At 37.0% G+C, this 27,800-nt stretch overlaps 1 protein-coding gene across 7 annotated transcripts; it reads right to left on the bottom strand.

Annotated features, from left to right (window-relative positions):
- LOC107586739 (mitogen-activated protein kinase kinase kinase 15) lies at positions 1 to 27,800 on the bottom strand. 7 transcript variants are annotated; one of them, XR_001609392.1, is made up of 32 exons: positions 27,063 to 27,800; positions 25,209 to 25,348; positions 23,420 to 23,443; positions 19,955 to 20,032; positions 18,999 to 19,192; positions 18,113 to 18,281; positions 17,928 to 18,034; positions 17,632 to 17,802; positions 16,604 to 16,716; positions 16,349 to 16,508; positions 16,107 to 16,257; positions 15,904 to 16,011; positions 15,770 to 15,819; positions 14,060 to 14,155; positions 13,883 to 13,970; positions 13,665 to 13,798; positions 12,630 to 12,757; positions 12,406 to 12,536; positions 12,214 to 12,319; positions 10,645 to 10,802; positions 9,820 to 10,003; positions 8,425 to 8,433; positions 7,119 to 7,296; positions 5,835 to 6,009; positions 5,570 to 5,755; positions 4,831 to 4,936; positions 4,523 to 4,754; positions 2,468 to 2,583; positions 1,976 to 2,085; positions 1,763 to 1,839; positions 373 to 547; positions 1 to 246 (listed from the first exon to the last, which is right to left on the bottom strand). XR_001609392.1 is itself a non-coding variant. In XM_016274230.1 (31 exons), exons 1-31 carry the CDS (start codon positions 27,367 to 27,369, stop codon positions 451 to 453), a joined length of 4,083 nt encoding a protein of 1,360 aa, XP_016129716.1. In that variant the 5' UTR covers positions 27,370 to 27,800; the 3' UTR covers positions 1 to 450. The 7 variants fall into 7 exon arrangements, 6 of the variants coding, with proteins under 6 accessions (XP_016129716.1, XP_016129718.1, XP_016129717.1 ...); XM_016274230.1 differs by having other exon boundaries at positions 1 to 547; XM_016274232.1 differs by lacking the exon at positions 373 to 547.

Genomic DNA, 27,800 nt, shown 5'->3' with positions numbered 1-27,800 from the left:
TGAATAACACATTTTCCAGACTTGTTAAGATAAAACAAACAGAACCTTAGATAGAATTTCTATAATTTAAAATGGCATGATCTGAAGTCTACCTACGTTAAGTAGGTAAAACCGTTTGCTCTGCTGTCTTAGGCCCATTCCCAAGTTACTTGGAGAGGGTCAGATGACCCTTCCCAGCCTGGCAATGTAAAAAGCGGAAAGTGCAGGCTGTCCTAGATAGAGCCGTTTACATCCTCATGGCTTTTCCTATTGAAATCAAATGGGAGAGGTTGGACAGGTTGAAAACATTTACTAAAAGTAGCACAAAAACATTAGGTCATAGCAGAAAGACAAGTAAACATGTCCAACTGGGGCAGAGCGTGACATAATTACAAGGTTAGGGCCAGTAAGGGTCTCTCATTATAGGGATGTATTATGCTGGCTCAGGTGTCGGTCAACTTCCTGCTGCTTTCATCCTTCTGAATTTCCCTCGTCATTTTTGACCTTTCTAAGCCCTTTATTACGGTGTCTCTGAATGGATTTCCAGATACGACACAGCGATCCTCCCCTATAGTGGGAAATAAATTAAATATTTAAATTAATTGCAGACTTTTTCGTAGAGACAACGAGTAACTACAAGTGTTCAATCCTGGGAAAAAGTGCGTAGCTCATAATGTCTGAACACTAAGCTTCTAATGGTCTTAACACAAATTACTTGTAAGAAAGTCAGCAAGAATTTATTTAAATGCATTCCTTAAAAAGCCATTGCTGTCTGTCAAAGACAGAACAAAGTTTTTGTCAGAATACAGGAAGTTTGATTCAGAGTAGTTCGGTGGATTTTAGGGTATATGCAACGCACCAGAGCGGTGTCTGAAGATCTGGTGAGAAGTACAATAGTTAATTTATTTCTATCACAGTGAAGCATGGAGGATGATGCTTTGGAATATGAAAGAATATTGCAGAATGGTGTGCTTCCCACAACTGAGAAGTTGTCTAAAGATGAACGATCAGATGTTATTTTTCAATAAGAAAATGCTCCTGTCTACACTGCAAAGACAACCATAAGTGGCTTGAGAAGTCCATTGGGATCATGTTTTGGCTTGGTTGGAATCCAGATTTGAACCCTATAAAGAATATTTGGTCTCGCATTAAACTCCAATTAACTGGGAGACATTTTTCAACTACTCATTAAATTTGGAGTTTTCCTGTAAAAAGTAGGCATATTTACCCACACAGCATAAACACTTAAAGAAAACAAATGGAAAAGCTGCTTAGTACTCAATAAATGTAATTCTTAAAAATTTCCTGACTAATGATTTGTGGTTAAAATTGTATAATGTGCATTAATAAAAGTACCATTTTGGCTTTGCCTTTTATTTTACACCCAGGAGTGTAGTTCACATTTATAAATGTTAAATATACAATTTAAATGAAGTCTATATAAGTTTATATAAAGTCTAAATATCCCTTATTATAAATATATATAACAATAAAGAAGATTTAAATAAATAATTGAAAAAAATCAAAAGTTTGGGGTCTGTAAGATTTTCTTTTTAAAGAAATTAAAACTTTTATTCAGCAAGGATGCATTAAACTGACCAAAAGTCCCAGTAAAGGCATGTATAATGTTAAGAAAGTTTTTTTTAATTCAAATAAATGTTGTTTATTAAACTTTCTATTCATTAAAGTATCATGGTTTTTTTAGGTGACTAAATAATTAGGGCCACTTTATGCAAAGGAACAGAATACACAATCAATCAACAGTTACAAATTAAGCCCTCACCTAAGCCTCAGGCACCGCAGGTCTTCTATAGTAACATCACAAAGAACATCGGAGAGCGTAAAATCTTCCTCAACAAACTGTCAAACACAGACAGATACAAGAACTTGGCATGACTCTTCCGTTTATTTATTTATGGAAACTTCAAACAGAGAGGTATTTTTGTAATCGTGGGAAAGACACAATATAGGCAGTGTTTATGGTGATATGTTTCACCTTGTCTATGGTCTCCGAGTCGGCACCCTGCTCCTTCAGCCAGTCAGTGAGCTTCTTGTCAGGCTCTGGGTGTGTGGCTATGTGAAATATAGAGGGGGTTGAGGATGTCTCTGTTGAGGGCAAAGGAAGGATGTAGGAATATTAAAGCACAGATGCCAAGAGCTGCATTTTAAGACTCACATTCGCATTTGAAATCAGTCACTTATTGGGTTCTGTATTATTTAGAAAGTTGCCTGTGTAGGCAGCAGACAGTACGGCGACTCACTAGTTTTCTTTTAACAGAACTTGTATTTGCTTTGTACTATAAACTGCTCGTTAACAACTCTAGACGTCAGAAAAGGATACTGGAAATCAGATAGAGGTGAGTTGACACTTTCTCTATTACCTTAGCACACAGACATACATATGATTTCAGTGTAAGTAAATACAGAGTAAATGGCTTATAAGCGAGTCTAAATCAATACATGTGTGTGATTTAGTTACACAACTAACCTGCAGCAGGCTGCTGTCTGATCCTGATAAGCTCAATGTCGTGTACCCGCTGTTGGAGAGTCTGTCTCAGTACCTGCTGATATTCTCTCTCCTTCTGTACCAGTTCTTCAAGCAGCCTGAAGTGGCAACATTACATTGAGACACTCTCCCGCAAACTATTCAAGCATTATGAACATATTCTAGTCATCTAAGATCACATTTCACTGACTAAATCCAACAAGAAAAGACAGAACACATTTAAAAATCATCATAAAATCATTAAACTCCATAATTAAAACTAGAGGCTTATCTTGCATATAATGCAAAGAGTAACAATAATCTGTGCTGTTCTTCACAAAAATACAAAGAAAAACAATTGAATGAATTATAATAGAATTTAAATTTGTATGTATTTTAATTATTTTATTTTATGTATGTATTTTTCAAACATATTGGAATATATAAAATACACACTATGTCAGGGTTCTGCCCAGTCACTCCGTTTGTCGTGTGTTTGTTTCGTGTTGTTTCATGTATGTATGTTGTCTTGTGTGAAGCACATGGCTTTGTTGATGTTTTTGTCAGCCATGTGCTTCTCTAGCCCCTCCTCCTTGTTTCCTCTTTACCACACCCTCTTGTTAGCCCTTGTTGGTCTAATTGTGCTCACCTGCTCCTTGTGTGCCTTCCTTCCTATTTATAGTTCTCCTTGCCCTCTTGTTTTTGCCGGTTAGTGGTCATTCTTACCCTCACTGTCGCTGTTTTTGTAGCCGTCTGTGGATGTGGCTGCGTATGTGCTCCTGTCTGCTTGGTCTTGTGCCCTAGTCTTGTCCAATCAGATTTGAGCTTAGATCACGTGCGTGGAGCAGCTGCTGTTGCACAAAAAGGCGAAAATGCCCAAAAAGGCGCGGTTTCGAAAACCGGTGTAAACAAACACCGAAGAAAAGTATCCCAAGAGAGTGGATGAGTTCATGTTATCTTTGGTATCCGAGAACAGATTTATTCTCGCATGCTCTTAATATAATTTCTATTCATTCTCCACTGAATTATGTGATCTGGAGTGTCCATTTTCTTCCACGTGTACGAGTGTTATGAGTCAGAGCGCGTTAACTCTAGACGTACATCAAATGTGGCTTGATGCTACTTTTAGGTCGGCGCCACCTAGCGTGCAGGTGTGAATTAGCAGAAGGCGATCAATCGTTTCGCACTCGGTGTGAAAGCAACGTTCGTCGGTGATTTGCCTCGCTTTTTCGTATCGCGCTTGGTGTGAAACGGCCTTGAGGCTGTTCCGGTGGTCATCCCTTGCTGTATCGACTCTGCTAACTGTGTTCCTGCTGTTGAATCACCTGTGCACTTCACTACCCTCTTGTATCTGTCTGTTTTGTAAATAAACCCTTGTCACTCACTCTGGGACTGGGTCCTCCTTCCAGATCCCAGACACACTAAAGTTCAGTTTTTTTTTTTTACTAGTATTTACTGTATTCAGAAAAGTGTGAAGTGTCATCAAAAGTTACAATAAAGATGTGATCCAAAAGATTTGTCAGTGCTGTTCTTTTGAATTTTTTTATTTATCAACAATTTGACATTTTATCATGGTTTCCAAAAAATATTAAGCGGGATATTAAGTTTTTTTTTTTTTTTTACATTAACAGCATATTAGAATGTTTCAGAAGGATCATGTGACACATGTGATTAAAATTCAGCTTTGCCATCACAGGAATGAAATAGAAAAAGATTATAATAAATCCTAATAATATTTCAGAATAATACTAATGTTTTTATTGTATTGTTGATTAAATAAATGCAGCCTTGGTGAGCTTTCTGAGACTTCGTTCAAAAACATAAAAATTTAGCTGTTGAACTGTTGTGTATATTTGTAGTAAATAATGTTTAGTACCGATCCACAACGGGAACAAATATTTACAAATGTTTTGCATTTTTAGTCAATATTTAGTCAGTATTTTTTCCCCATTCACTCACCATCGGAGGGGGTGGCACAAGCATATTTTGTATACGGTTTATATTTAACTGTCTTAAACAGAATGACAGTGAGTGTTTTTAAGGAATCACAGTGTGTACCTGCTGGTTTCCTGTTTGAGGCGTCCAAGCTGGGCTCCCAGCGGGTGCTGTGGCCGCTGAGCCTCATGGGATATGACTGAACTGAGGGTGCTGACTCCAGATGTGAGGGCTTGATCTTCCTGCGTCGTACGTGCCACTGATCCAAAGTCCCCATCATCCTCTTCATCTACGTCATCTGCGTCCTTATCTGCACCTTCACTTTCTGATGCAGGCCCGAAATGTGTCTGCAACTCTAGACAGATGCAAAAGCATCAGAACAACAAGTTTTCTGTTTTCTCTATTTCTGTCCCTCTTTCACACATTCACACCTGGAATTAAAATGGTAACCGCTGCCTGTACAGCCCGTCTGATGATGTTGTCCATAGCAAACATCCAGTGTGGTTTAATGTGGTGGTTCCTCAACACTTTATTTACCTGCAACAAACAGTGATGAAAGAGGAATATTAATCTCATCACTCTCAAACCAAACCACAGGAGGGAGACAATGATACACTGAGGCAGCACAAGAAAGAGGCACTAACAAAATGATTAGAGAACAGTCTCATCTAATGTTTTGAAACTGGCTCTGTGCACAGTTCATTAAAAAACATTCTTTACAAATAATTTAATTCATTAGATTAATTAAAAAGAGGGATGTAACAGATTTTGAAATGTTTTTGAAAGACGTTTCTTACGTTCACAGACAAATTTTTTTTATCAAAATATAGTAAAAAAAAAAAATCGTACTATTGTAAAATAATACGAAAACGGGAAATAACAGTTTTCTATTGGAATATTTTTCAAATGTAATTGAGACCAAATATAAAATGTATTCTTGTGACGGCAGCTGAATTTTCACACACACACACACACACACACACACAAATCTTACTGAACCCAAACTTTTGAAAGGTACTATATGTTCAAAATTTGTCTTTAAGATTCTAAAAATGTATACTGCAGTATAATTCGGATTTTATCAATAGTGTATCATGCCTGGGTAGGAAACTTTGTATACTGTACAAAGTAGCATTGGAAAACAATATATTTATACTGCACTCCACTCACAGAGTCCTGGAAACCAAACAGGACCAGCTGGATCTGGTTGATTGATGTGCTGTCGAAGTCCAGGTCCAGCTTGAGTTTCGAGATGGTTGTTGCCATGACACGTCGCTCAGGGCAGCGTATAAAGTCCCGTAAGATGCAGATGATCTGTTTGATGTGGTCCACTGACAACTTCAGCTCCTCCTGACCCTAAAAGACAAGAACAGAATCCTCATTGTATGATTCAGACATACCATACACACACAGTCAAATACACTGGGATACACACCTGGATGTGGTTCTCCATGAGGTTGGAGGTCACTTTATCCTGGTCCTCATTGAGGACCTTGTAGAGTATGGCACGTCTTTCACTGTCTTTCTTCAGCAGGAAGAGGCCAGAGTCGCTGTTCTCAGAGGAGGCCGGAGAGCTGCGGTCTTCTGCTGTAGGACTCTCATCTGGAACACTGAATCACACATTTTACACTGATTCAGTGAGAACATATTAATCTAAATAGTTTCATGCAGATGTAACATTATGTACAGTACAATACTGTTCAAAAGTTTACAGTCGGTAGGATGTTTTCAGTGTTTCTGAAAGAAGTCTCTTATGTTCGCCAAGGCTGCCTTTATTTAATCAATTAAAAAAAAATAAAAATTGAAATATTATTACAATTTAAAATAACGGTTAATATATAATAACATTTAAATATAAAATTGCATTTTTAAATAAATATATAATATTTAATGTTTCAAAATGAAATTTATTCCTGATGCCATTATTCCAGCACTATCAACAAAAAAACACAATTAATCTCTCTCTGTCTTTTTTTTTTTTTTACCAAAATTCATCTCAAATAAAATAAAATATTAAATTAAAACAGAAAGGTGGTTTTATTAACAACGTGTTTCACTCATAGGTGATCTCTCATACTTCAGCTTTAAATGTCAGTTTAGGCAAATTAACGAACTGAATTTAACCGTGTTAAACATTTAATTCATCTTAAATGTCAATGTTAACTTTAGCAGCCAAAGTATAAATAAATCTGGAGTGGTGATTAAAAACCATGATTTCGTTAGAGGAAAGAAGAAACGTGGTTTAATGTGCGACAGCTCTGTGATTTGGGGTGTGTGTGTGTGTGTTGAAACCGAGGTGAAGAAGTGGTCAGGAAAGTGTTCATGGGATTATTTTATGAGCAACCAGAGAGTACCTGTTGTAAAAGGCATTATCTCATTACACACATGTACATACACCTGCCCAGAAACTACGGCCCAGCACACCTGTCTCCTCATTCCACCGCGTTAATTAAACAGCGTTTCCAAGGAGTCGACTAGCTGTCAGGACAGGCCTCAGCACTTCATGCCCAGGAAGTTGATTTACTGTTGGTCTGAGAGCTGTATACTCAAGCTCCGTAAACACAGTCACATCATTAACATTCCAGACGCTAATCCAATGCTCACATAGGCGCATACATATAGCTGTCGCTGACCAGCGCGTGACCTAAACTCGTCTGGACCGGTTTGAGGACGCTTGTTAGGCTCTGTATTCACCTCAGTGCTCATCTTCTGAGCTCACCTGAGGAAGTTTGAGTTGGGTGGTTTGATGAGGTTCTCTGAGCTAGAGCGTTTTTTCTTCTCGAAGAACACGTCTTGTTTGGAGTCGCAGTCTGGAGACACAGAGCCCGGTTCACTGCTGCTGCTCCCCGTGGCCTCCGTCTGCAGCTGTACTGGCAATGAAACACTGCGAATGTAGTCTAAAGGGAGGAAAACACAAACAATGCATGGTCGTGTGTGTTTACACACATATGCACTCAAAGACATTCATTCAGACAGATCAGAGTATCACAGCATTTTTGGCTTTTATTTTCCCCCTTAAGTTCGAACCTATTAAAAAATATGAATGAATACTATATAATAAAGGGTTACATTTTTTCATGTGTTATATTTTGAATATTACACATTTTATTTTTTATAATTAAACACTATATTGGGGCTGCCAATTAAACATGTTCATTTATTGTTATTAATTATTAAATAAATAAATATATAAATCATGCCCCCTACAGGCCAATAATAGATTTATGCTCAATGATATGGAATTAAAACCAACAATATATTTATTCACTTCTAAAGTCACATTTTGTAATGCTTGTTCAGTGAGAAATAATAAATGCAACAATAAATGTCTTTTAAATCAGATCATATTGATATATTATTGATATGAGATTAACTGATTAAGTGGATTCATTAAAACAATAAAACCTTATAATTGACAGCTCCAATTTAATTTAATATACTAGATATTTCTATTACAATAATATTAGCACAGTATGGTAACATTTTACAATAAGATTTGATTTGTTAATATTTGTCAACTACATTAGCAAATATGAAACAAAGAATTAAAAAGACTTTTAAAGCAGTGAATGTTAATTTCAGCATTTACTAATACATTATTAAAATCAAAAGCTGTATCTGTTAATATTTTGGACCTGAGCTAACAAGAACTAACAATGAACAGTTTTATTAACTAACATGAACAAAGATTAATAAATACTGTAACTTTAGTTAATGCATTTACTAGCATTAACTAATGGGACTTTATTGTAAAATGTTACCCACAGTGTTACAGTAATTAATTAGACTCTTTCAGAAAGCTTCGAAGGTAAGTTAAAACACTGGAACTGAATTAATATTAAACCACAGAGAAGAGAAAGCAAATCAGAAGTGAAGCGAATAAAAAAGATGATACAAAGAACCAGTCAGAGCACACAAAGAGCATAAACTCAACACAATCACCAGTAACCAGCAAAACACCAATGATTATGAGCATATGATACTCAAAAACACATAGGCCTAGAACATAGATGGTGGGTACAAACCTTGCCATACTGTTACACAGAGAATCCAAGCCAAAGCAGCCGATTGGGTGGCATTAAGGGAGAAGGAGATATTGAGTTATTAATATTTGGCCAAAACTGGGAAGACACCAGGCCTACAAAGCTCTTTCTTTGCTCCAAAGCCTCCTCCAAAGAGGAAACTTAACCAAATTTACATGCAGAATTGCGTGCATCCTTTGCAGAAATTAAATTTTCTGTGAAAGAAAGCATTGCAATAACCTGAAACAAGAAATTCAAGATGAATGTTGATTATACACTACTGTTCAAAGGTTTAGGGTCAGTAAGTAAGTAATACTTTTATTCAGCAAGGATGCATTAAATCAAATAAAAAATTCCAGTTAATGCATTTAAAATGTTACAAAAGATTTATATTTCAAATAAATGCTGTTCTTTTGAACTTTCTATTCATCAAAGAATCCTGTAAAAAAAGTTTTATCACAGCTTTCACAAAAATATTTGGCAGCACAGCTGTTTCAATATTAAATTTCTTGAGCAGCAAATCAGCGTATTAGAAAAATTTCTGAAGGATCATGTGGGACTGAAAACTGGAAGGCACTTTTACCATCACAGGAATAAATTACATTATTAAATATACTAAAAAAAAGTTTTATTAAACTCACAATATTATGCATTTTTAGCCTTGCTGAGCATAAGAGACTTCTTTCAGAAACATTTAAAAAAATATTGAAAAAAAATATGCCAGTGTCATTAAAAAGTTTAACCAAATACATTAAAATATTTATGTGGGTTGTATATTTTTAAGCTTAGCTTAGTGTCAAGTCATTAGCTTAGCAACATGCTAACATCAAACTATTGTACTATTTTCTGCAAAGAGCTATTCATGTTGCTCACTACATAGAGAGGTTTTCAAATCAGTCACTTATGAGGTTAAATGACGGTTTGGATAGCAGTAGGCAGCTCACTCACTGACAATGTCAAAGAGAAACGCTGAGCATTTTCTGAGAAAGCAGAGCGCATGTTTGTGTGAAACACCACACCCTGAGAATGCTTTTCATGGGCAGCAGGATAGCTGACATGTGCGGCTGGATGGAAACCATTTGTGAAGGTGGTGTGAGGCCATATTGTCGATTTTCTTCTGTCTCCTCCCCTTTCCCAGGTCCTGTTGTTTCTTCCCATCTCTTGTGTAAATTCAATCTGGACTGCGAGAGGCCGGTTGAGGGCAGTTCGGGCCTGTTATGAGTATCCCAGACAGCGGCGAGATGCAGGCATGCTGGGCTATGGGGGGGTTGGCAGCTCTGCGTGTTTGCCTGTGCTCTCTCACAAGGCCCAAAATGCCTTACACACCATGGATGTGACCAGAAGGGTCAACCCGGGTTGCAGTATTATCACAGCTGCAGAAAGCATGTTAGACATTACCTGAGGGTTTGAAAGCGATCTTGTTCTTTTTGCCTTTGATGTTTTGACGCAGGAATGGATCTTTGAGCAGGTCCCCGGCCATCGCTCGTTTATTTGGGTCAGGCTCAAAGCAGGAAAGGATGAAGGATTTGGCCTCTGACGAAAGAGACTCTGGGATCTCCGGATGGATCTTAAACATGCCCACCTGGTACAAAGAGAACAGAGACGAATGGAGGAGATGATTTTGATTAATAGTCCATCAAAAATATGAAAAATACAATATTTTACAACTAATCAAAAAATATTGAATCTGTATTTTAAAAACATACTGCGATGATCCATAATGTTTTATTCATATATTCACATATTTATAATCTATAATGTTTTGTTAATATAGTTATATATACATAAAATGTCATCATTTTCTTGGTTGATTATCTTCTGTATTTGCACAAAATACAAATGTTCTGCAAAGAACTAGATTATAAAACAAAATGATCTCCATGAGCCCTTCAAACTGAGTCAAATACATAAACTTATGTAAAGACCTAAATAAACAGATAACATTTATTAATATAATTATATCACTTTCTTGATTTGTTATCTTCCATCTTTGCAACAAATCCAAAATGTTCTGTTTTATTTTACTTTGTAAATATACATTTGAATTTACACATAAAATAAATAAATTAATATATACACACACACACACACACACACACATTTTTTCCAATATATTATTAACAAATCTACTTTCTACTTGTGTTACTAATTTTGTATTTTTTTAATCAAATCAAAATCTGTGTTAACAGACTACTTCATATTTTTAAGTAAAATTATTTATACCTTAAACATGGCAGCCTGTGGTTCTCCCAGCTCATGGAAAGGAGGTTTGCCTGTCGCCATCTCTATGATAGTGCAACCTAGGGACCAGATATCAGCAGGTGCCCCGTAACCTCGAGGGCCTTTATCGATGATCTCAGGGGCCATATACTGTAACGTGCCTGGACAGAGATTTACAGGGGAAAAGCAGAACTTCATGAGATAAGAATGTGCTGTAACAGGATGCTAAACAAAATTTTAAAAAATCAATGAGAGAAGCGCAGAAGTGATGATGATGACAGTGGAAGGTGAGGGGGATGATAGATGAGCACACCTGCTCTGATGCTTCAGCAGTCGCTAATGAAACACAAACACACTCCTGTCTCAGACGTTATGCAAATCTAATTACTCCCTCACAGGAGACATTCTCATGTTACCAGTGACCAGGACTCATAATCGCTCACCGCACTGGAAGGAACGCTGTCTATTTTTTGTCAGGAAATAAGAGTTATCCAAGCCCTGGAGAGGTGAACCAGTCCACACCAGTGTATGGCCAATTTAGTCATTTTGCAAGGGTTTAAAATATGAGAAAGGGTTTTTAACATTCTAAAATATAAAGACAGCTATATATACTGCCAATCAAAAGTTTGGGATCAGTAAGATTTTTTTTCCAACACAAAAAATATGCATTAAATAGCCTCGTGGTTAGTGCGTCGACGTATAGCGCAACCGCGCTTACGGCGACACGAGTTCATCGAGTTCCCATCTCGCAGTCCTTTGCAGATCCTGTTCCACTCTCTCTGCCCAATGCTTTCCTGTCACCTCTCTACTGTCTTATAGCATTAAAGGCATTACGAAAAGCTAATAAATATAACTTTAAATATATATATATATATATATTTTTTTTTTTAATAAAAGCTGTTCTTTTGAACTTTCTATTCATAAAAGAATCCTAAAAACAAATTTATCACAGTTTCTAAAAAACTTTACTGTTTTCCAATATTTATAATAATAAGAATGCTTCTTAAGAAACTCAGTTTTGCCATAACAGGAATACATTTGACAGTTTTTACTGTATTTTTGATCAAATAAATGCAGCCATGGTGAGCAGTAAGAAACTTCTTTAAAAAATAGCTTCTTAAAAGAACATTAAAAACTCTTGCCGACCCTAGACTTTTGAAAAGTAGTGTATATATGTCAAATGATTTATTTCTAAATTAATCAAATAACTGTTGATTAATTTTTTTCATTTATTTTATTTTTTATAGATTAATCTATGCATTATTTAAAAAGTAGTCATTATTATTTTTCAATAACCTCTTTGTAAAGCCCTAATTTAGAGCATTACACACTTTATAAATGCATCCTTGTTGGGATGGAGGAGGTGCCTTAGTACACACTAAAAGAAGAGGAAAGAAACTCCCTTAAAAACTGTATGTTGGGGCTAACGATAGACTGAACTTTAACTAAGCGTAAAACCCTGACCTGGCAAGAGCACCAGGATGTATGATGCATGACACACAGCACGGGTCAAATGGAACGGGGAGAGGCTCACAAAAATTAACAAAACACAATGAAAAGTGAAACAAATACCAGTGAACGTCTCTGTACAGGGATTGACTCCAGCCAGCCTCTTGGACGTGCCAAAGTCAGAGATTTTCAACACTCCACTGTAGGTGTTGACTAAGACATTGTCTCCCTGTGGAAAGATGAGCGGTCAATGAACATCCACATTTTTGAGGGCACCCAAATATACTGTAGATCCAAAGGATTTGTTATAGTTACCTTGATGTCCCGATGAACGATTTGGTTCTCATGCAAATATCGAAGTCCTTCCAAGATCTGCCGAGTGTAGAAGATTATGGTGGCTTCTTTCAGAGGACCCCACTTTGAACGTAACAATGCTGACAGACTCCCTGTAGAGGAAATACGATGAATACGAAGAGCAAATCAAATTTAAAGTAGAGAAGACGTACTTGATGTTCTTCTTTCAGAAACCACACATGTACCTCCAGGGACTTGTTCCATGAAGATCTTAATATATCCATCCTCAGACACCGAGCCCAGGTACTGAACAATGTTCCTGTGTTTCAGGTATTTGTGGAGGGCTATTTCCTCATGCAGTGGTTGGGAATACCTGAATGCATCAGAATTATTTTAGCATTTTTTAAAATACTTTTATAGTATTTTAGTCAGATTTCGAATTAGTTTTAAATTTTATATGTTCATATTTTAGTCTAAGTTTTAGTAATTGGTCATTTAGTCATTTGGAATTGTTTTAATAGTTTTATTTAGCTTTCATTTATTTAGATTTTTCTAATACTTCAATTTAAACTCATTTAGTGTCAGTTATTTGCCAAGGCAACAGTTCAAATGTTCTTTTTCATATCATATTTATATTCTATTTTTGATAGTTTTAGTTAACAGTAACAACATGTGTTACAACATGTAAAAATACCATCTAAAATCTACAGTCTGTCATTCAGAGACCACTTTTCACAATCCAATCATATATATATTAACAAAATTAAGTCTCACACAATTTGTTCTTTTTATTTATTTATTCATTTATGTTATTGGTCAAATATCCCACGGAATCGGCGGAATCAGCTTGCTCCAAAAAGTGTACTGTGATTAGTTTTTCACAATCTATTATAATTTCAATATATATTTAAAAAAGATTCATTTAACTGTACAGTTAAAAAGATAGTTCACACAAAAATGAACATTCTCGGTCTCACTCACTCTCATGTTCCAAATAAAATATTCTGACAAACAGCATTGTAGCACAATTATCTTGATTGTACGCACAAAAATAGAACACAAACATTTTCTAAAATATCTTCTTTTATGTTTCACTGAAGAAAAACATGATAGGGTTTAGGCACGACATGAGGGTCAGTAAAAGAATTTTCATCTTTGTGTGAACTATCCCTTTAAGAAGCCTGAGAAAAAACAGAAAACACCTGCATCCAAAATACAACATATGCTGGTGAACATCCATGCTGGTCTGCTTTTCAGATGGGTTGTTATAAGTATCTCACCTGCTGTCTCTCTCTGGGATCTCTTTTATGGCAATGCGCACCTGGTTACTCAGGTCTCTCCCTGCATAGACCACTCCATAAGTTCCCCTACCCAGAACCACCCTGTCGCCATTCTCATTGCAGTCGTATTCGTACTGCAAAACAATTCGGGAATTAAATACAGCAAGCCTCACAAATCCAACAAAAACCAACTATAGGCAAGTTTCTGAAGTTCTTACCTCCAGGGTATCTCCTTCTCCCTCCCCCTCCAGCTCGACAGCATTTCCTGATCCGTCTGTGATCAACTCCTTCACCATGGAGCAGAACCTTCAAATAAGTGACAACCATCCACACATCGGTTACCTCCATGAGCACCACAGTTTGAAAGCTAATTGATTAACGTCAAGAAAACTAACCTGCCACACTGGTCCTCTGTGGAGAAGTAGATCTGGAAGTCGTCGGAGTTGTCATGGACATACAAAAAGCAGCAGCGCTCATCAAATTTTGAGATGCTAGAGAGTAGAAGAACGCAAGATTTGTTTCACATCTCTGAGATCATGAATCAGTCACATTTAAATGGAAAGCAGCGGAGTTTCAACTTGTATTTAAATCATGTAGACAGTCAGAGTGAGATCTGCTAGTTTTCAGACACTGTTTGAAGATGACTCTGGATAAACACTAGAGATGCACAAATAATAAAACTCTGACATTTTATGTCATGTTATGGCTGATTGATAGCCAATATAGCCAAATTAAAAATTTTTTTAAAAAAAATGCTATTCTAAATTTAAGCATCATCACATTATAATGAACAGTATGAAAATGAAGACATTTTTAAAAATACATTTTATGGTGTTATTAGTGCTTTTACAGATTTTTCTAGGGCCTTCTACAGGGCCAGTGTTATTTTACTATTATTTTTATGCTATTATAGTATTTACTAATATTTTGAATCTTTTTTGCTTTGTTTTAAAGTTTTAAGAATTTTGTATGTGCTTTTGTCTTTTTTATTAGTTCTGTAAATATTTCTATTTACCCATTTTTCAGTGTTAGTGTTAGTAATTTCAGCTTATTTCACTTAGTTGCAAAGGCAACATTTCACATTTTAGTTCAAGTTTTTAAATAAACGTTTTTCAGTATTCCTATTTTATTTCAGCTTTATTTTAATTAAAACTAAAAATTATTGTTAAACGTTTTAATTAACAGTAACGAAACTGCAGTGAGCATTAATCTAAATGTAAAAAGAGGAGAAATTAGTACAATCATTTACATCCAGTATCGACAAAGTCCCTTTAAGGCAAGTCATGTCACTCGGTGGCCATCTTTGAAATGCCTCTCGGGCATGCAAGAGCAGCTCCTATCTCTTTGAATGGGCAAACATCAAATTCTCCAAAACTGGTCGCCAAGTTTAGAATTACATTTCATATTTGAAATCACCAATGTAATCTGACAACAACTGCATCATAAATGATGTATATTTTGCTCAAATAGCGTTATAAAAAGCCTTATTTCTCAGGTGAGACCCGCCAGTGCGTATGCACAGTTCTAGGCACACGTCTCAGAGTGCTGACTGTTTCTATTGCAACCGGGACTTCCAACGGCAGCTGCAGTGGCGCACTGACTTTACCGATTAGCGATTGGCTCTTTTGCTCAGAAGGCGGGGCTTCAGTCGATACAGCGGCCATATTGAGTGTTGCATTTTTCCCCATTCAAAACTATACGAGTGACACGTCTTGGGTATTCTATAGTCTTTGTCTGTTTCTTTGTTTTTTTTTGCTTTTTTTGTCATATTGGTCGATACCAAATACTATGATACCAATATTGTGCATCTCTAATGTTTTTGCCAAGAAATTGCCAAGTAAAACAAGTAGAACTAGTTCCTACTTAAGCACTGTTTGTTTATCCTTGAGCAACATTCTTGTCAGACAGACATAGAATTAACCCTCCTAAATCTAACCATTAATTGCCCCTAAAATCAGTGAAGAATGATACTGTAGGTTGATAAGGACTGTTTTTAAGCCCTTGACCTAACCCTAAAATCAGGATAATTTAAATAATGTTTCCGGACTATATAAAAAAAACAGAAACTGAAAGGTAGAGACAGAGAGAATGAATCTGAATCTCACCTAATGCCTTTGATGGATGATGCTGTGAAGTTCCACTCATGTATTCCCTTCTGCAACCATGTCAGTTAGGAAAATTATATTATATACACAAAATAACATTATACAGCAAACATGGCTTCAAATAAACCACTGACCGTCTCAGCAGGCGACACATGCCATATAGAAACATTCTTCTCCTCAGCTTCACTGTTAATGGACACATACGAGGGCTGATACACTTTTGTTGGCTCCAGAATCAACACCTGCGTAGTGGAAGAAGTAATAAGGTCCATGAAATGCTGTTCAGTCAATACAGGTGTGTTCCTAGATGAGATACTCATGTGAGGTGGTGTACTACCGGAAAACGCAGGCCGTTGGTGGTTCCCTGTGTAGCCTCCACGATAATGTCCATCCAGAAGTTGAGTCTCTCTCTTTGAGGAGAATGCTCAGTGTTCTGCTTCTTAAAATGCTGAATCAGCTGAAGGTTTTGGACGACTGATCCCAGGTACCTGAAAGATTAAATGAATGTGAGCTGCTCCAACTCTATTTCTTATAGTTAACATGTACAGTATATCTGTAAATGATTTATTCTATATGTACCATATGGGTGGTTTGAGTTTGAAGAGTTTCTCTGCAGCCTGCACAGCTTTGGGGATGTCATTGGCCAGCATGCTGACAGTAAAGAACTGCCCCACGTCCCAGTAGTTATTCATCTTCTCCAGACTGCCTTTACGGCCAAGCAGACTGTTCAACCTCACACCTGAGAGAGAACGAGAGGGTGAGAAGGTGGAACCTGCCGTTAATGAATTGAATGCTCTGAGAGAAACAGGAAACAGGAAGTGTGTTCCTCCTCACCGATCTTCCGGAGTTCTATGGAAGTCTCAAACTGCTGTCCTGCCACTATAAGCAGCACTGCCAGATTAATGCCTGAATAGAGAGTGGGCTGCAACTCAAAGCCTTTTCTATACCTACAACATACATGCATAAATACAAAATTACTTTTTTAATGTGATGCTAGAGTGCTCTGGGTGTTATAACATATTTAAGTTGGTTGATAGTGTTTAATGCATCTACTAGAGTGTTCTGGGTGACTTTAGTGCATTTATTGCTACTGCTTGGTTGTTTTGGGTGTTTCAGCATAGCACATTTAATGTTGATGATAGGGTGTTTTGGCTGTTTTGTGCACATGTAATGTGGCTCCTAGGGTGTTCTGGGTGATTTTAGTACTTTTAATGCAGCTGTGTTGTTGTTCTGGGTATTTCAGCACATAAAATGTGGCTGCTAGAGTATTCTGGGTATTTTTTAGTGCATTTAAAGCAGATGCTAGGGTATTCTAATTTTTTTTAGCATATATAATCCAACTACTTGGGTGTTTTGTTGTTTTGGTGCATTTAATGCAGTTGCTAGAGTTTGTATCGGTGATTTTAACACATTAATGCAGCTTCTTGTTCATGGTTCAAGTCAACAGAGCCCAATATAAGGGATTCCTTAAAGGGATAGTTCAGCCAAAAATTCTGACATTAATTTCTCAGCCTCATGGTGTTTCCATAAGACCTTTGTTTATACTCAGAAAATAAATTAAGATATTTCAGATGTCACATGGACTATTTTAATGATGTCCTTACTGCCTTTCTGGGCCTTAAACATGTCAGTTGCGTTGCTGTCTATGCAGGGACAGAAAGCTCTCAGATTCCATCAAAAATATCTTAATTTGTATTCCAAAAATGAACAAAGGTCTTACGGGTTTGGAACGACATGAGGGTGAGTAATTAATGACAGAATTATCTTTTTTTTTGGTGAACTATCCCTTTAATTAAAAAACAGATATCACCTTTAAACATATTGAAATTGTGAGCTTCAAGAAGCTCATTTAACTCACTCACCACTGGATGGCGTTGTCCCTGTTCTTGGTGTCCTTGCAGTCAGAGTCGAGGAAGATGTCCTTATAGATGCGGCCACACAAGCAGAACATGTCAGGTGCAGGGTGCTCACATGACTGAAGAACCTGCAACATCACACGCAACGCCTGCTCTCGATCTCCTGGGCTGTTCCGCCTGTGTTCACACACGCAAACAGAAATGCATTTGTTCCTGAGATCAAAGGGCTGTAAAGGACAAAATGTCTGTTTGCCAAGCATATGAATAGGAGAATATACCACACAATGCAGATTTGTGGTCACCTATTGAGCGCAAAAGCATAGTGGAACTGAATCATGGGTTGGTTGGCCAAGTCACAGGTGGGCAACATCTCAATGGTCTGTACCAATTTAACCATAGCATCATAGTCCTGAAAACACACACCAAAGATTATTAAAGCTAAAGTCTTTCATTTTTAGACATGCTTTGTTTATACAGTAGTATATACCTGTATGTCTCTGTAGGAGAACAGCAGGTTCATAACAATGTCCTGAGTCAAAACCTCAGTGTTGTCGATGCGGAGTTTGATACGGGAAAGCTCCTTGGCCAGCTCCTCACCCTGGTATTTATCTCGAGCTTTTCGGATGTCGTTCAGTAGGGTGTCTTTATATGAAGCACTGTCAGGGAGGAAGAAGATACAACAGAAGATGGGATTTAATGTTAGTGGAAAAATTTGTAGGTAGTATCATCAACTTCAAATGGGATGCTCACAGACCTCTGAAATTCACCGAGCATGTGATGCATCTAAACATCATGAAACAACAAAACAAACTGTGGCTGGTCACTTTACATGTTCTTGGCCAGCTGCAAAGTGGGTCAGACTTCATACTAATAGTCCAAATCTGAAACTAGTTTGTACTGTTACAGGATATGAAAATCTTGGCACAAGAATCTACAAGGATGTTCTAGACTTCTGATATCTGAGCTCCAGGTGAAAGGACACCCTGACACTTGTTAGAAGTTATTGAAGTTCCTAATAAATCTTGCATGCACTTGTGCGTGTCTGTCTTGATGATATAATATGAGCGTTACATCCCATTTGGGTTGAGTCCCATTTCATTACTCCAGGGACGACGAGAATCATTGTACACCTAGTTTAGATCTATGATGCAATGTTCAACACAAGATACAAAATTCCACTGCATTATTGTTGTTATGTAAAAAAGTAGTTTATATTAATCATTCATATAATATTTTTTATCAGTCAAAAACTGGAAGACGCTTGCTTGATTTATGTTTAGCTAAATATGGTGTGACACTGTTATGTAACTCTGTAAAGGATCGTCTGAGAATGGGCATCCTGCCAAAAGTTATCATAAAGCTAGCAGTCATACCAAGACGTGACATGAATATCTTTGAGCAAGCTGACGAAGCGGTCCACCAATGGGACGCACAGAGGTCCTAGAAGGTTGTCCCAGTTGGGCTGCATGTACTCTGATGCTCTCCTCTGGGCCACGTTCTCACAGCACAAGTACTCGTTGTTGGGTGTCATCAAGTACGGGATGAAATAGTAATTCCCACTGGATGCCTACAAAAGATAAACAGATTCTAAATTTGTGCATTAAAAAAATTATATAGACCTATTCTTAGTCATGTCATATAATACATGACAGTCTGCACCACTGTGTAAACGTACAGACTGTCTGTGTGTTAGTGATCATGTACTCAGCAGCTGGCATCCAAGAAATTCAAAGTGCCAAGGAAATCTTGTTAACACCTTTGTGACCATGTACTGTCCCAGAATTCTAGCGTGAAACGGAGGAGGTGGCTAAAGCACATCTTAGCACTATGCCACATCAACACCTCAAATGTAAGGGGTCACCTAAAGCCTCTTTCAAGTCAAACAGTCATCATACACTTCAAGACTATTTCAGTTGTTAGGCATATGGTCTAATCATAAATACTGAGCAAATCCTTAGACTCTCAGCTAAAGCATGATGTTTATATGTATAAAGTATATTTTATTTAATCTATTCTACTGTTATTTTACATATACGCATACAGAGGATATGCAGGATCCTCCAAAAAAAAAAAAAAGAGATCATAACAAATCTATGATTTTGTTATGTAGGCACCTAAAGTCTTTGGATTCACTTAATGGTAATGATTAATAATTTAAAAGTAACCAAGTTTCTCAGCAATAAACTCACTGACTTTGATTCAGAGCTTTTAATTCCTCAACATGTCAGCCAGACTGAAAGGAAGTGAGTCAGATAGTAACAGACATCAGTGGTCACTCTCATTCCAGTACATGCATATGGGATTTTCCCAGCATGCCCGCTGTACCTACTTTGTGTCTTAGGCCGGAGCCCCTGTACTCGGCAGGCAACTGGACCCATGGGAAGCCTATTTTAACTGGCCTTGCAGCCTACTCCAGGTAACAGACAAAATAGGAGAGAAAGAAAGGAAAAGAGAAAAAGAGAATGACAGAAAAAGAATATACAGACTATAAAGTACTAATGGAGGCAAGAAGACACAGATGGATGAATAAGCCAAAGGGATTTCATCAAAAAATTCTGTTATCATTTATTTATCCTCATGTCATTCCAAATCTGTGGGATTTTTTTTTTCTGTGCATACAAATTAATAGCTTCAAAGTGACGCAAAAACCTAAAGTATCAAATAAGTAGTTCATACAACTCATGCTCTATATTACAAGCAGGGCCTAAAATTAACTTTTTGCCACACCTGCCAATGGCCGGTGACATGATAAAATTTACCGGGCAAAATTTTTTTTAACCGGCCATGAAACTCTTTTTGCAAAAACAGGCTGTTATTACTACTACAATGACTAAACATATTTACAATGTTTTTAATTTGCCCTTCTGGTGCATTTTCCCTCAATTTTACCTATTAATTATAGCCATTCAACATAACAGTATAATTGAAAGCCATTATTTTTAACATTTATTAGGCTCTGAAATATATAAGGCCTAACAACTTTTAATTGAAGTGATTTTAAAACAATCTTCACATAAACTATATTATATACGCATAAACTATAAATCGTAATCTTTATTCAAGTTACAAAAGTTAATCAGCGACTAGAACAGTCCAAGGATTTCTCTTTTTCTTTTGTTCTTTGATTTACATCAATGACAGACTTCAGCAGGTTTCACTTTAAAATCAGCGCTGCCTCTTTAAAACCTGATGCATATGGCGAGGATCTGACACATATCCGATTTTCTCCCAACTCTTTACGGTCATTTAAGACTTTATAACTTATTTAAGACTAAGGTAACTCGCCAAAACCGCGCATTTTGACATAATTGTGTGTTTTTTTCGTGAGTTGAGGCACTACTGGTGAGCTGTCTGAAGCGGCTCAGCGTCTGTGTAACTTACAGCCGAACGCGCAGCCTTTCAAACTATATTTCACTGCACCGTTTAGGCGGCGTAACCCCAGGTATGTGTCACCACATTCTCGGGTTATGAAGAATAAAGAAGGGAAAAATTTATCTTACGAAATGAAGCAGAAAAATCTTCTCAGGTAAAAGTTATTAGAACCGTGTCTAGGGGCAAGCTGGCCATCACACTGCTCTGACCTTATCAGTCCGTTTGTATCCTATTATTTGATTCGCTCTTGTCGCTTATGACAGAACAGCTAATCACGATGATCTTGTCTTCGGAAAATATTATTTTATTCGCTTATGTCAGAAACAGAATCTTCATTGCATTGTTATAATTCGTAAAAGTTTGTACCCGCCAACTGGCGACTTACACCGTTACATGGACTCGCCAACGCTGATTTTTACTCGCATTTGGCGCTTGGCGAGTGTTAATTTTAGGCCCTGATTACAAGCCTTCTGAAGCCCCGCAACAGCGTTGTATGAGGTAGTGTTGTGCTAAACTAAAAGTACAACTAAAAGTATTAAAACATTTTTTTTGTTAATTTAAATAAAGCAGAAATAAAATAAAATGTATATATTATATGAACATTTTAAACAAAAGTAAAAAAAACATTTATTGCCAACAAGCTAAGTACTAAAAATGAAATAAAAACAAATTAAAGCTAGATAGAAATAAAAAATTAAATGAAAAATTTAAATGACAAAAGCACAAAAATGACTAAAACTTCAAGTGAAATTAAAATGAAAACTAAAATTATGAAACAAAAGCTAATTCAAAATATTAATAAATACTATAATAGTATATAAAAATAAGTACTGGTGCGTGGAACTGATATACACTACCAGCCAAACGTTTTTAAACAGTAAGATTTTTTATGTTTTTAAAGAATTCTCTTCTGCTCACCAAGCCTGCATTTATTTGGCCCAAAAACAGCAAAAGCAGTAATATTGGATACTTTTATTTAGCAAGGGTGCTTTAAATTGATTAAAAGTGATGATAAAGACATTTATAATGTTACAAAAGATTTATATTTCAGATAGGCTAAATGCTGTTTTTCTGAAGAAACCTGAAAAAATTCTACTATGTCTATTATGTTTTCAACATAATAATAATGATTTAAAAAAATTTGGAACAGCCAATCAGAATATTAGAATGATATCTAAAGGATCGTGTGAATGGAGTAATGATGCTTTGGAATCACAGGAATAAATTACATTTTAAAATATATTCAAATAGAAAACAGTTACTTTAAATAGTAAAAATATTTCAAAATATTACTGCTTTTGCTGTACTTTGGATCAAATAAATGCAGGCTTGGTGAGCAGAAGAAACTTCTTTAAAAACTTACTGTTCAAAAACTTTTGACTAATAGTGTTTATTTAAGCAATAATGAATAATAATTTACTGAAAATCTTGACAATCGCCCTAGCTTTCCTTGGTGTTCATGAGAGACGTAACGATTCGTAAATCAATAATTTTTTAGAATCAAATCTTGTGGTTAATCCAGTTCATTTGTCTGAATGATTCACTCGTGAACTGACAGTGGTCAACAGTTCACTTGAAAATGAATATTATGACAGATACAGATTTAAATTTCACCCTGTTCCTCACACAAAGCTATCATATGACCCCAGAAGACTTTGAAAATAGCGCTCAATGGTTCTTTTACATGCGTTTTGAAGCTCTAAAAATATTCAATACCCATTGTAACTGGATAGAAAACAGTGACCTGCAGAACAAAAAAAGTTGTATCAAGTTTGGAATATGAGATTGAGTGAACAATAACAGAAGTTTTGGGTGAACTATTCCTTAAGGCTGAGAAAATGTAAAGGATTGGAAGAAAAAGCCTGAATAATTCCTAAAGAATAATGGCAAACATAGAATTTCCTTTCTGTTCACATAACCGATGATATAGAAGTTAACACAGATCCATCTTTTGCTTGTTTCTGGGCCATTTCAATGAATCACACAGTTATGAAATGCTGTCAAGGTCAGCTTCTTCTCAACAGCCGTTCAATATTAGAGGTTTATTTAAAGACTAGCACTCAAAGACCCTCTCCTTTATCAAAACAACTAACACCCACTAACTCAATGTACCATGACACCTTGAGAACCCTTATGAGTTCATCAGAATCAGCAATAGTCTGACTGGGACACAGTGAGCCACCAGAACCTCGTGTCCACTCACAGGTTAGTGTATGTGCATAAAGGAGAGTTCAGGAAATGATCTGCTCACTATGTAAAGTGTTGTATATATTCTAAGGCACAGAAGGGCATGCAAACATATGTCATAAGAGCTCCAAAAATAGTCTCATACACAAAGCTTTTGGCACACCAACAAAAGATGCCAGCCTGTCCTCAAACTTCATCAGATTACCAGTCTTGCAAGTAGTGTTTTGATACTTACTGTGTTTTTCTGTGTCACCATGTCCTATAAGAGAAAAAAATAAATGCATTACATATTACTTTATTTCACAGTATTATATAAGTCCCAAGCCACCCCGAAAAGTTTTGCCGTCATGCCATTTATTACATTTATTCCATGACTGATGGCCATGTGATGCAGTGAATGAGACCTGACTGAATCAGTTGGACACAGCAGCGTCACAGAACATTTACAAATACACAAACAGATCGCGTGATGCTCCTCCCCATGCATTATTGTCATCATCTCAGTATGCTAGAACACATGCCTTCCAATGTCTCTGTGGAAACGTGGTCATGTGCAGCTGTCCTGGGACTGACTGCATGCCTTAGCTCGAATACAGGCCTTGTTGTTCTGGCAGCTCTACTGTCCAGTGCCCAGAAAAGATAAACTCCCTCCTAAGCTGAGAATAGCAGGACCCATAGCAGGACCTAGTAGTGGGCGGCCTCTTTGTTCAGATGACAGAAATACCAAATGTGAGTGTAACAACCTATAGGGAGAGTATAACCTCCCACCAAACCTTGCAAGCATTTGTGTGGCGGCACTTAGAAAAAGTTATGAGAAGAATATGTAATTCATAAGCTATATTTGATTAAAAAAAGATAAATAAGACAAAGTCTCATTTTATGGACATCTTTTTTAAAAAAAGTAAATGTTTTTATTATTATTATTTTATAAATGTATAAAAAGACTTATTAGATGTCTTTAAACAGGAAACGTACTTAAGTAATTTTATTTTAAATAATTAAAAATATATTTTGTCTAGAAATTAGTTAAATAAGACTAAAGCTGCATTCACACTAGCAGTGACTTTTGTCGCTGCATGTCTCCAGGGGCTGGCGATGAGGTCGCTAGTGGGCGTTCTCACGCTGACAGCGAATCAGTTCTTTTGCCACTAAATACAAACATTATTGGAGGCAAAAGAATGAAATATAATATAAATATAAATTGAATCCATACGTAAAAACAAAAATGAATGATGACGGCAAGGATCAGCCTCATTTCCGTCACTGCTGAGTTGAGAGGAGAACGATCACATGAGCTCTGTCTTCTTTCCTATTGGCTGTCGCTCCCGAAAGTCGCTCTTCATTTGCATAAAGTCGAAGGATTCTGAACTTTGTCACGTCGCTGGACATGCCCCATCCGTCGCCAACGGCCGCTGTCGCTCGTGTCACCGGAAATCGCCAGCTTTCCACTGAAATGAATGGGATCGTGTCGCTTTGTCGTTGCGTGTCGCTTGCAGTGTGAACGTGGCTTAAGCTTCTTTTAGTTTGTCTTGTAGTAACTTTTTTAAAATTAATAAAAAGTTTTTTTTTATCTAGAAATTAGCTAAATTAGACAAAGCCTCTTTTTGAAGTTGTCTTTACAAAAGGTACTTTTTAAAATTCTTATTTATTTATTATATTTAAATGTACAGCACTATTTGTACTTTCATCAGTGGCACTAAACAGAACTGCAAAAATATTATTATTACCAAACAGGTTTCCCTTTCCCAAACACACTCTCCATCTTCCATTGTTTGGACAAAAAATGTGTCCTGCCTCAAACTCGCACTATTGATTAAATCAATATTACTTCTCATTATCCCTCTCAAAAAAAAAAAAAGTGACAGAGCTATTTATTTTTTGGGGAAGTCAACCTACGAATGGCCTTCTCATCTGAAAAACGCCACAAACCCCCTTTAAAAACAAAAGAAGCCTATGATATGTCCTTTAGATAGCTAGGTAAACATATGCATGTTTATGTGTGTGTATTAGACTGTAACTCTCACCTTAAGTGACTGTGCCGTGTCAGGGTCCATGTCGTGGTAGAGGATGACATTGTTGGCCATGTCAAAGCTCTCACGCACACCGAGGTGATAAAACAGGGAGGGCTGTCTAAACACATCGCTCATGTCCACAACTGCAATGTCTGCAATTAATCAGAGACATAGTAAGCATGTGAGACAACCATATAAGGCAGAATCCAAGTACTGCAGTACAATGTGCACTGTATTGTTGCACACTGCATCAGTCTCAGGGCCTGTTCTTTTAGAAATAACCATTAATTTTCAATTCTATGTCTGTTTATTTTATTATGACTTTCCATTTAATCATATAATATAAAATCTAAATAACCATTTGTCTGTTGAAAGTAGTCCTAAGGGCATATTTGTTCTACTGCATATGGCCATATTTGTTATTTTCCAGTCAAACACAATCTGTGCTTATTCTATGGAAACTATGCAAACATCTGAAAATGTGTTTGAAAGCCTTGCAAAAGTGTAAGCCACAAAATGCAAGATCAGACTTGATGTAACCAGGAGCTGATGCATGACTCACAGTCTTATTAGGAAAAGGGGGGGGGGGGGAATGCAAAAACAAAAAACTGATCTGAAGAACCACAAAATGCAAGATCAGACTTGATGTAACCAGGAGCTGATGCATGACTCACAGTCTTATTAGGAAAGGGGGGGGGGGGGTAATGCAATAACAAGAAACTGATCTGTAGAATGCTATCGAGAGGATATTTAAATGGTTTTGTTCACTTCTGCTTTGAAAAATGAGACTTCATATTTTCAGCTCTAAAATGCACTTTTTCTGGTCCTCTAGAGTTCCTTCTCCAGAAAAAGTGCTGCACATGAGCTACATTCTGCATGCACAAAAATGCACAGGATCAAACTTTTAAAAAGTTGCCCTTTTCGCCCTCCCAAAGCTCAGATGTAAGAGTGTTTTGATCACTCAGAGTAACATGTGCAGCCACACCCGCGCGCGTGCGCGCGAGAGAGAGACTTCATACTAGACCTGGCGAATAAATTCCAGGAAAGGAATGTGCTGGAGGCAGAAGATCCTTTTTTGCACTCCTAATATTCCTTGAGAGAGATTGTCATGACCCTATAGTCACACCCTCCCATGGGAAAGCCCAATGACCCTAAACCTAACAATTTGTATTTTGCATAAGTACATTTAGATAAACATTAATTTTCTGATCTACTATACTGTTTGTATGTATGTATTTTTATATTTTCTAGCAATGACATATACATATTATGTATATAATATATATATGTATATATATATAATATAATATATATATTATAATTAGAATCTATACATATATAAATAATCTATATATTATAACAATGTATGAATGTATGATATATATATATATATATATATATATATATATATATATATATATATATATATATATATATATATATATATATACACACACACACACACACAAATATGCACACACTCCTTTTGCATATTACTATTTACTCTTCATTTATATAAAAATCATAGAGCTATGCCATTATTTAACAATATTATTTATAATGTTGCTTTTTGTATTGTTTTTTTTGTCCACTATTACTTAAATGTCTTACATATTTCTCTTTGGAAACAAAGTATTTCAATTTTCAATTATTATTTCAATAACAGACACAAGCTCTAAATCGATAATGACATGTGTCAATGAGTTTCTATTCTTCAACATCCTGTACCATCCTGCAGAATTGGCTAATTTGTGGAAACCCCTCAAACTACTCATTTTGGATGCTTCCTTAATAAAACACGTAGAATTGTGGGGCTGCAGGAATTATTCTCGCGCATCAAAGCCTTGTAGTGCCACGTTAACTCACCTGCGTCATAAAATGTATCAAGCACTGTTGTCTCCCCAAAGTCTAATCGTCCGAAAGTCACTGTGGTTAATATGGCACTCTCCGCGTCGCAGGCGCGCTGGAGACACTGGAGCGCCCCGGATTCCGGGCTGTTCGCGGCCACTGCCTTCAGTCCATCATTCAGCACATAAACCGCCCTCAGGGACCTCTGCTTGGTCACCGGACTCGGGCTGGTCACATCAGCCCTCTCCACGCCTGCAGACATGGAAGCTGTAGCGGTGTGGTCGCCACCAGTCTCTGCTGTAGGTTGATTGGACATGATCTCCATAGTGCGAGTAATTGTCCCTCTGCGCGGTCCTCCTTTTCTTTCCGCAGTTAATCAGTAATGCATAACCAAAGTTTAGTGCGCACCTGTGGCACGGAGAGGCGCGTGGCTGTGACGTCCAGCGTCTTGCGATTCATTAAAGCAGCGCGCATCACTACATATTACAATGTGGTCCAGTTTTATCTCGTTTGCGCCAGCGGTTATGCAGTTATACAAAACGCTTTGTGAATTCCGTGCAGAAAGTCAGGAGAACTTGAGGCGCACCGCGCGCGCTGTGTCTCCAAAGACACGCATTACCATCCTATTTGAGGAAGTCATTCCTCCTGCCCTTTCTACAAAATGCACGATCCGACTATTTCCTCAAACGTGTGTCCTTCCGTTCAGGCGTGGGTATATTTCACAAGAGACTCAAAACTGCGCAAATCTAGAGCGCG

This window comes from Sinocyclocheilus grahami, unplaced genomic scaffold (genome assembly GCF_001515645.1).
Source record: "Sinocyclocheilus grahami isolate Dianchi unplaced genomic scaffold, SAMN03320097.WGS_v1.1 scaffold85.1, whole genome shotgun sequence".
In the NCBI taxonomy this organism is placed as follows: Eukaryota; Metazoa; Chordata; class Actinopteri; order Cypriniformes; family Cyprinidae; genus Sinocyclocheilus; species Sinocyclocheilus grahami.
This window is presented reverse-complemented; position numbering and strand designations above follow the sequence as displayed.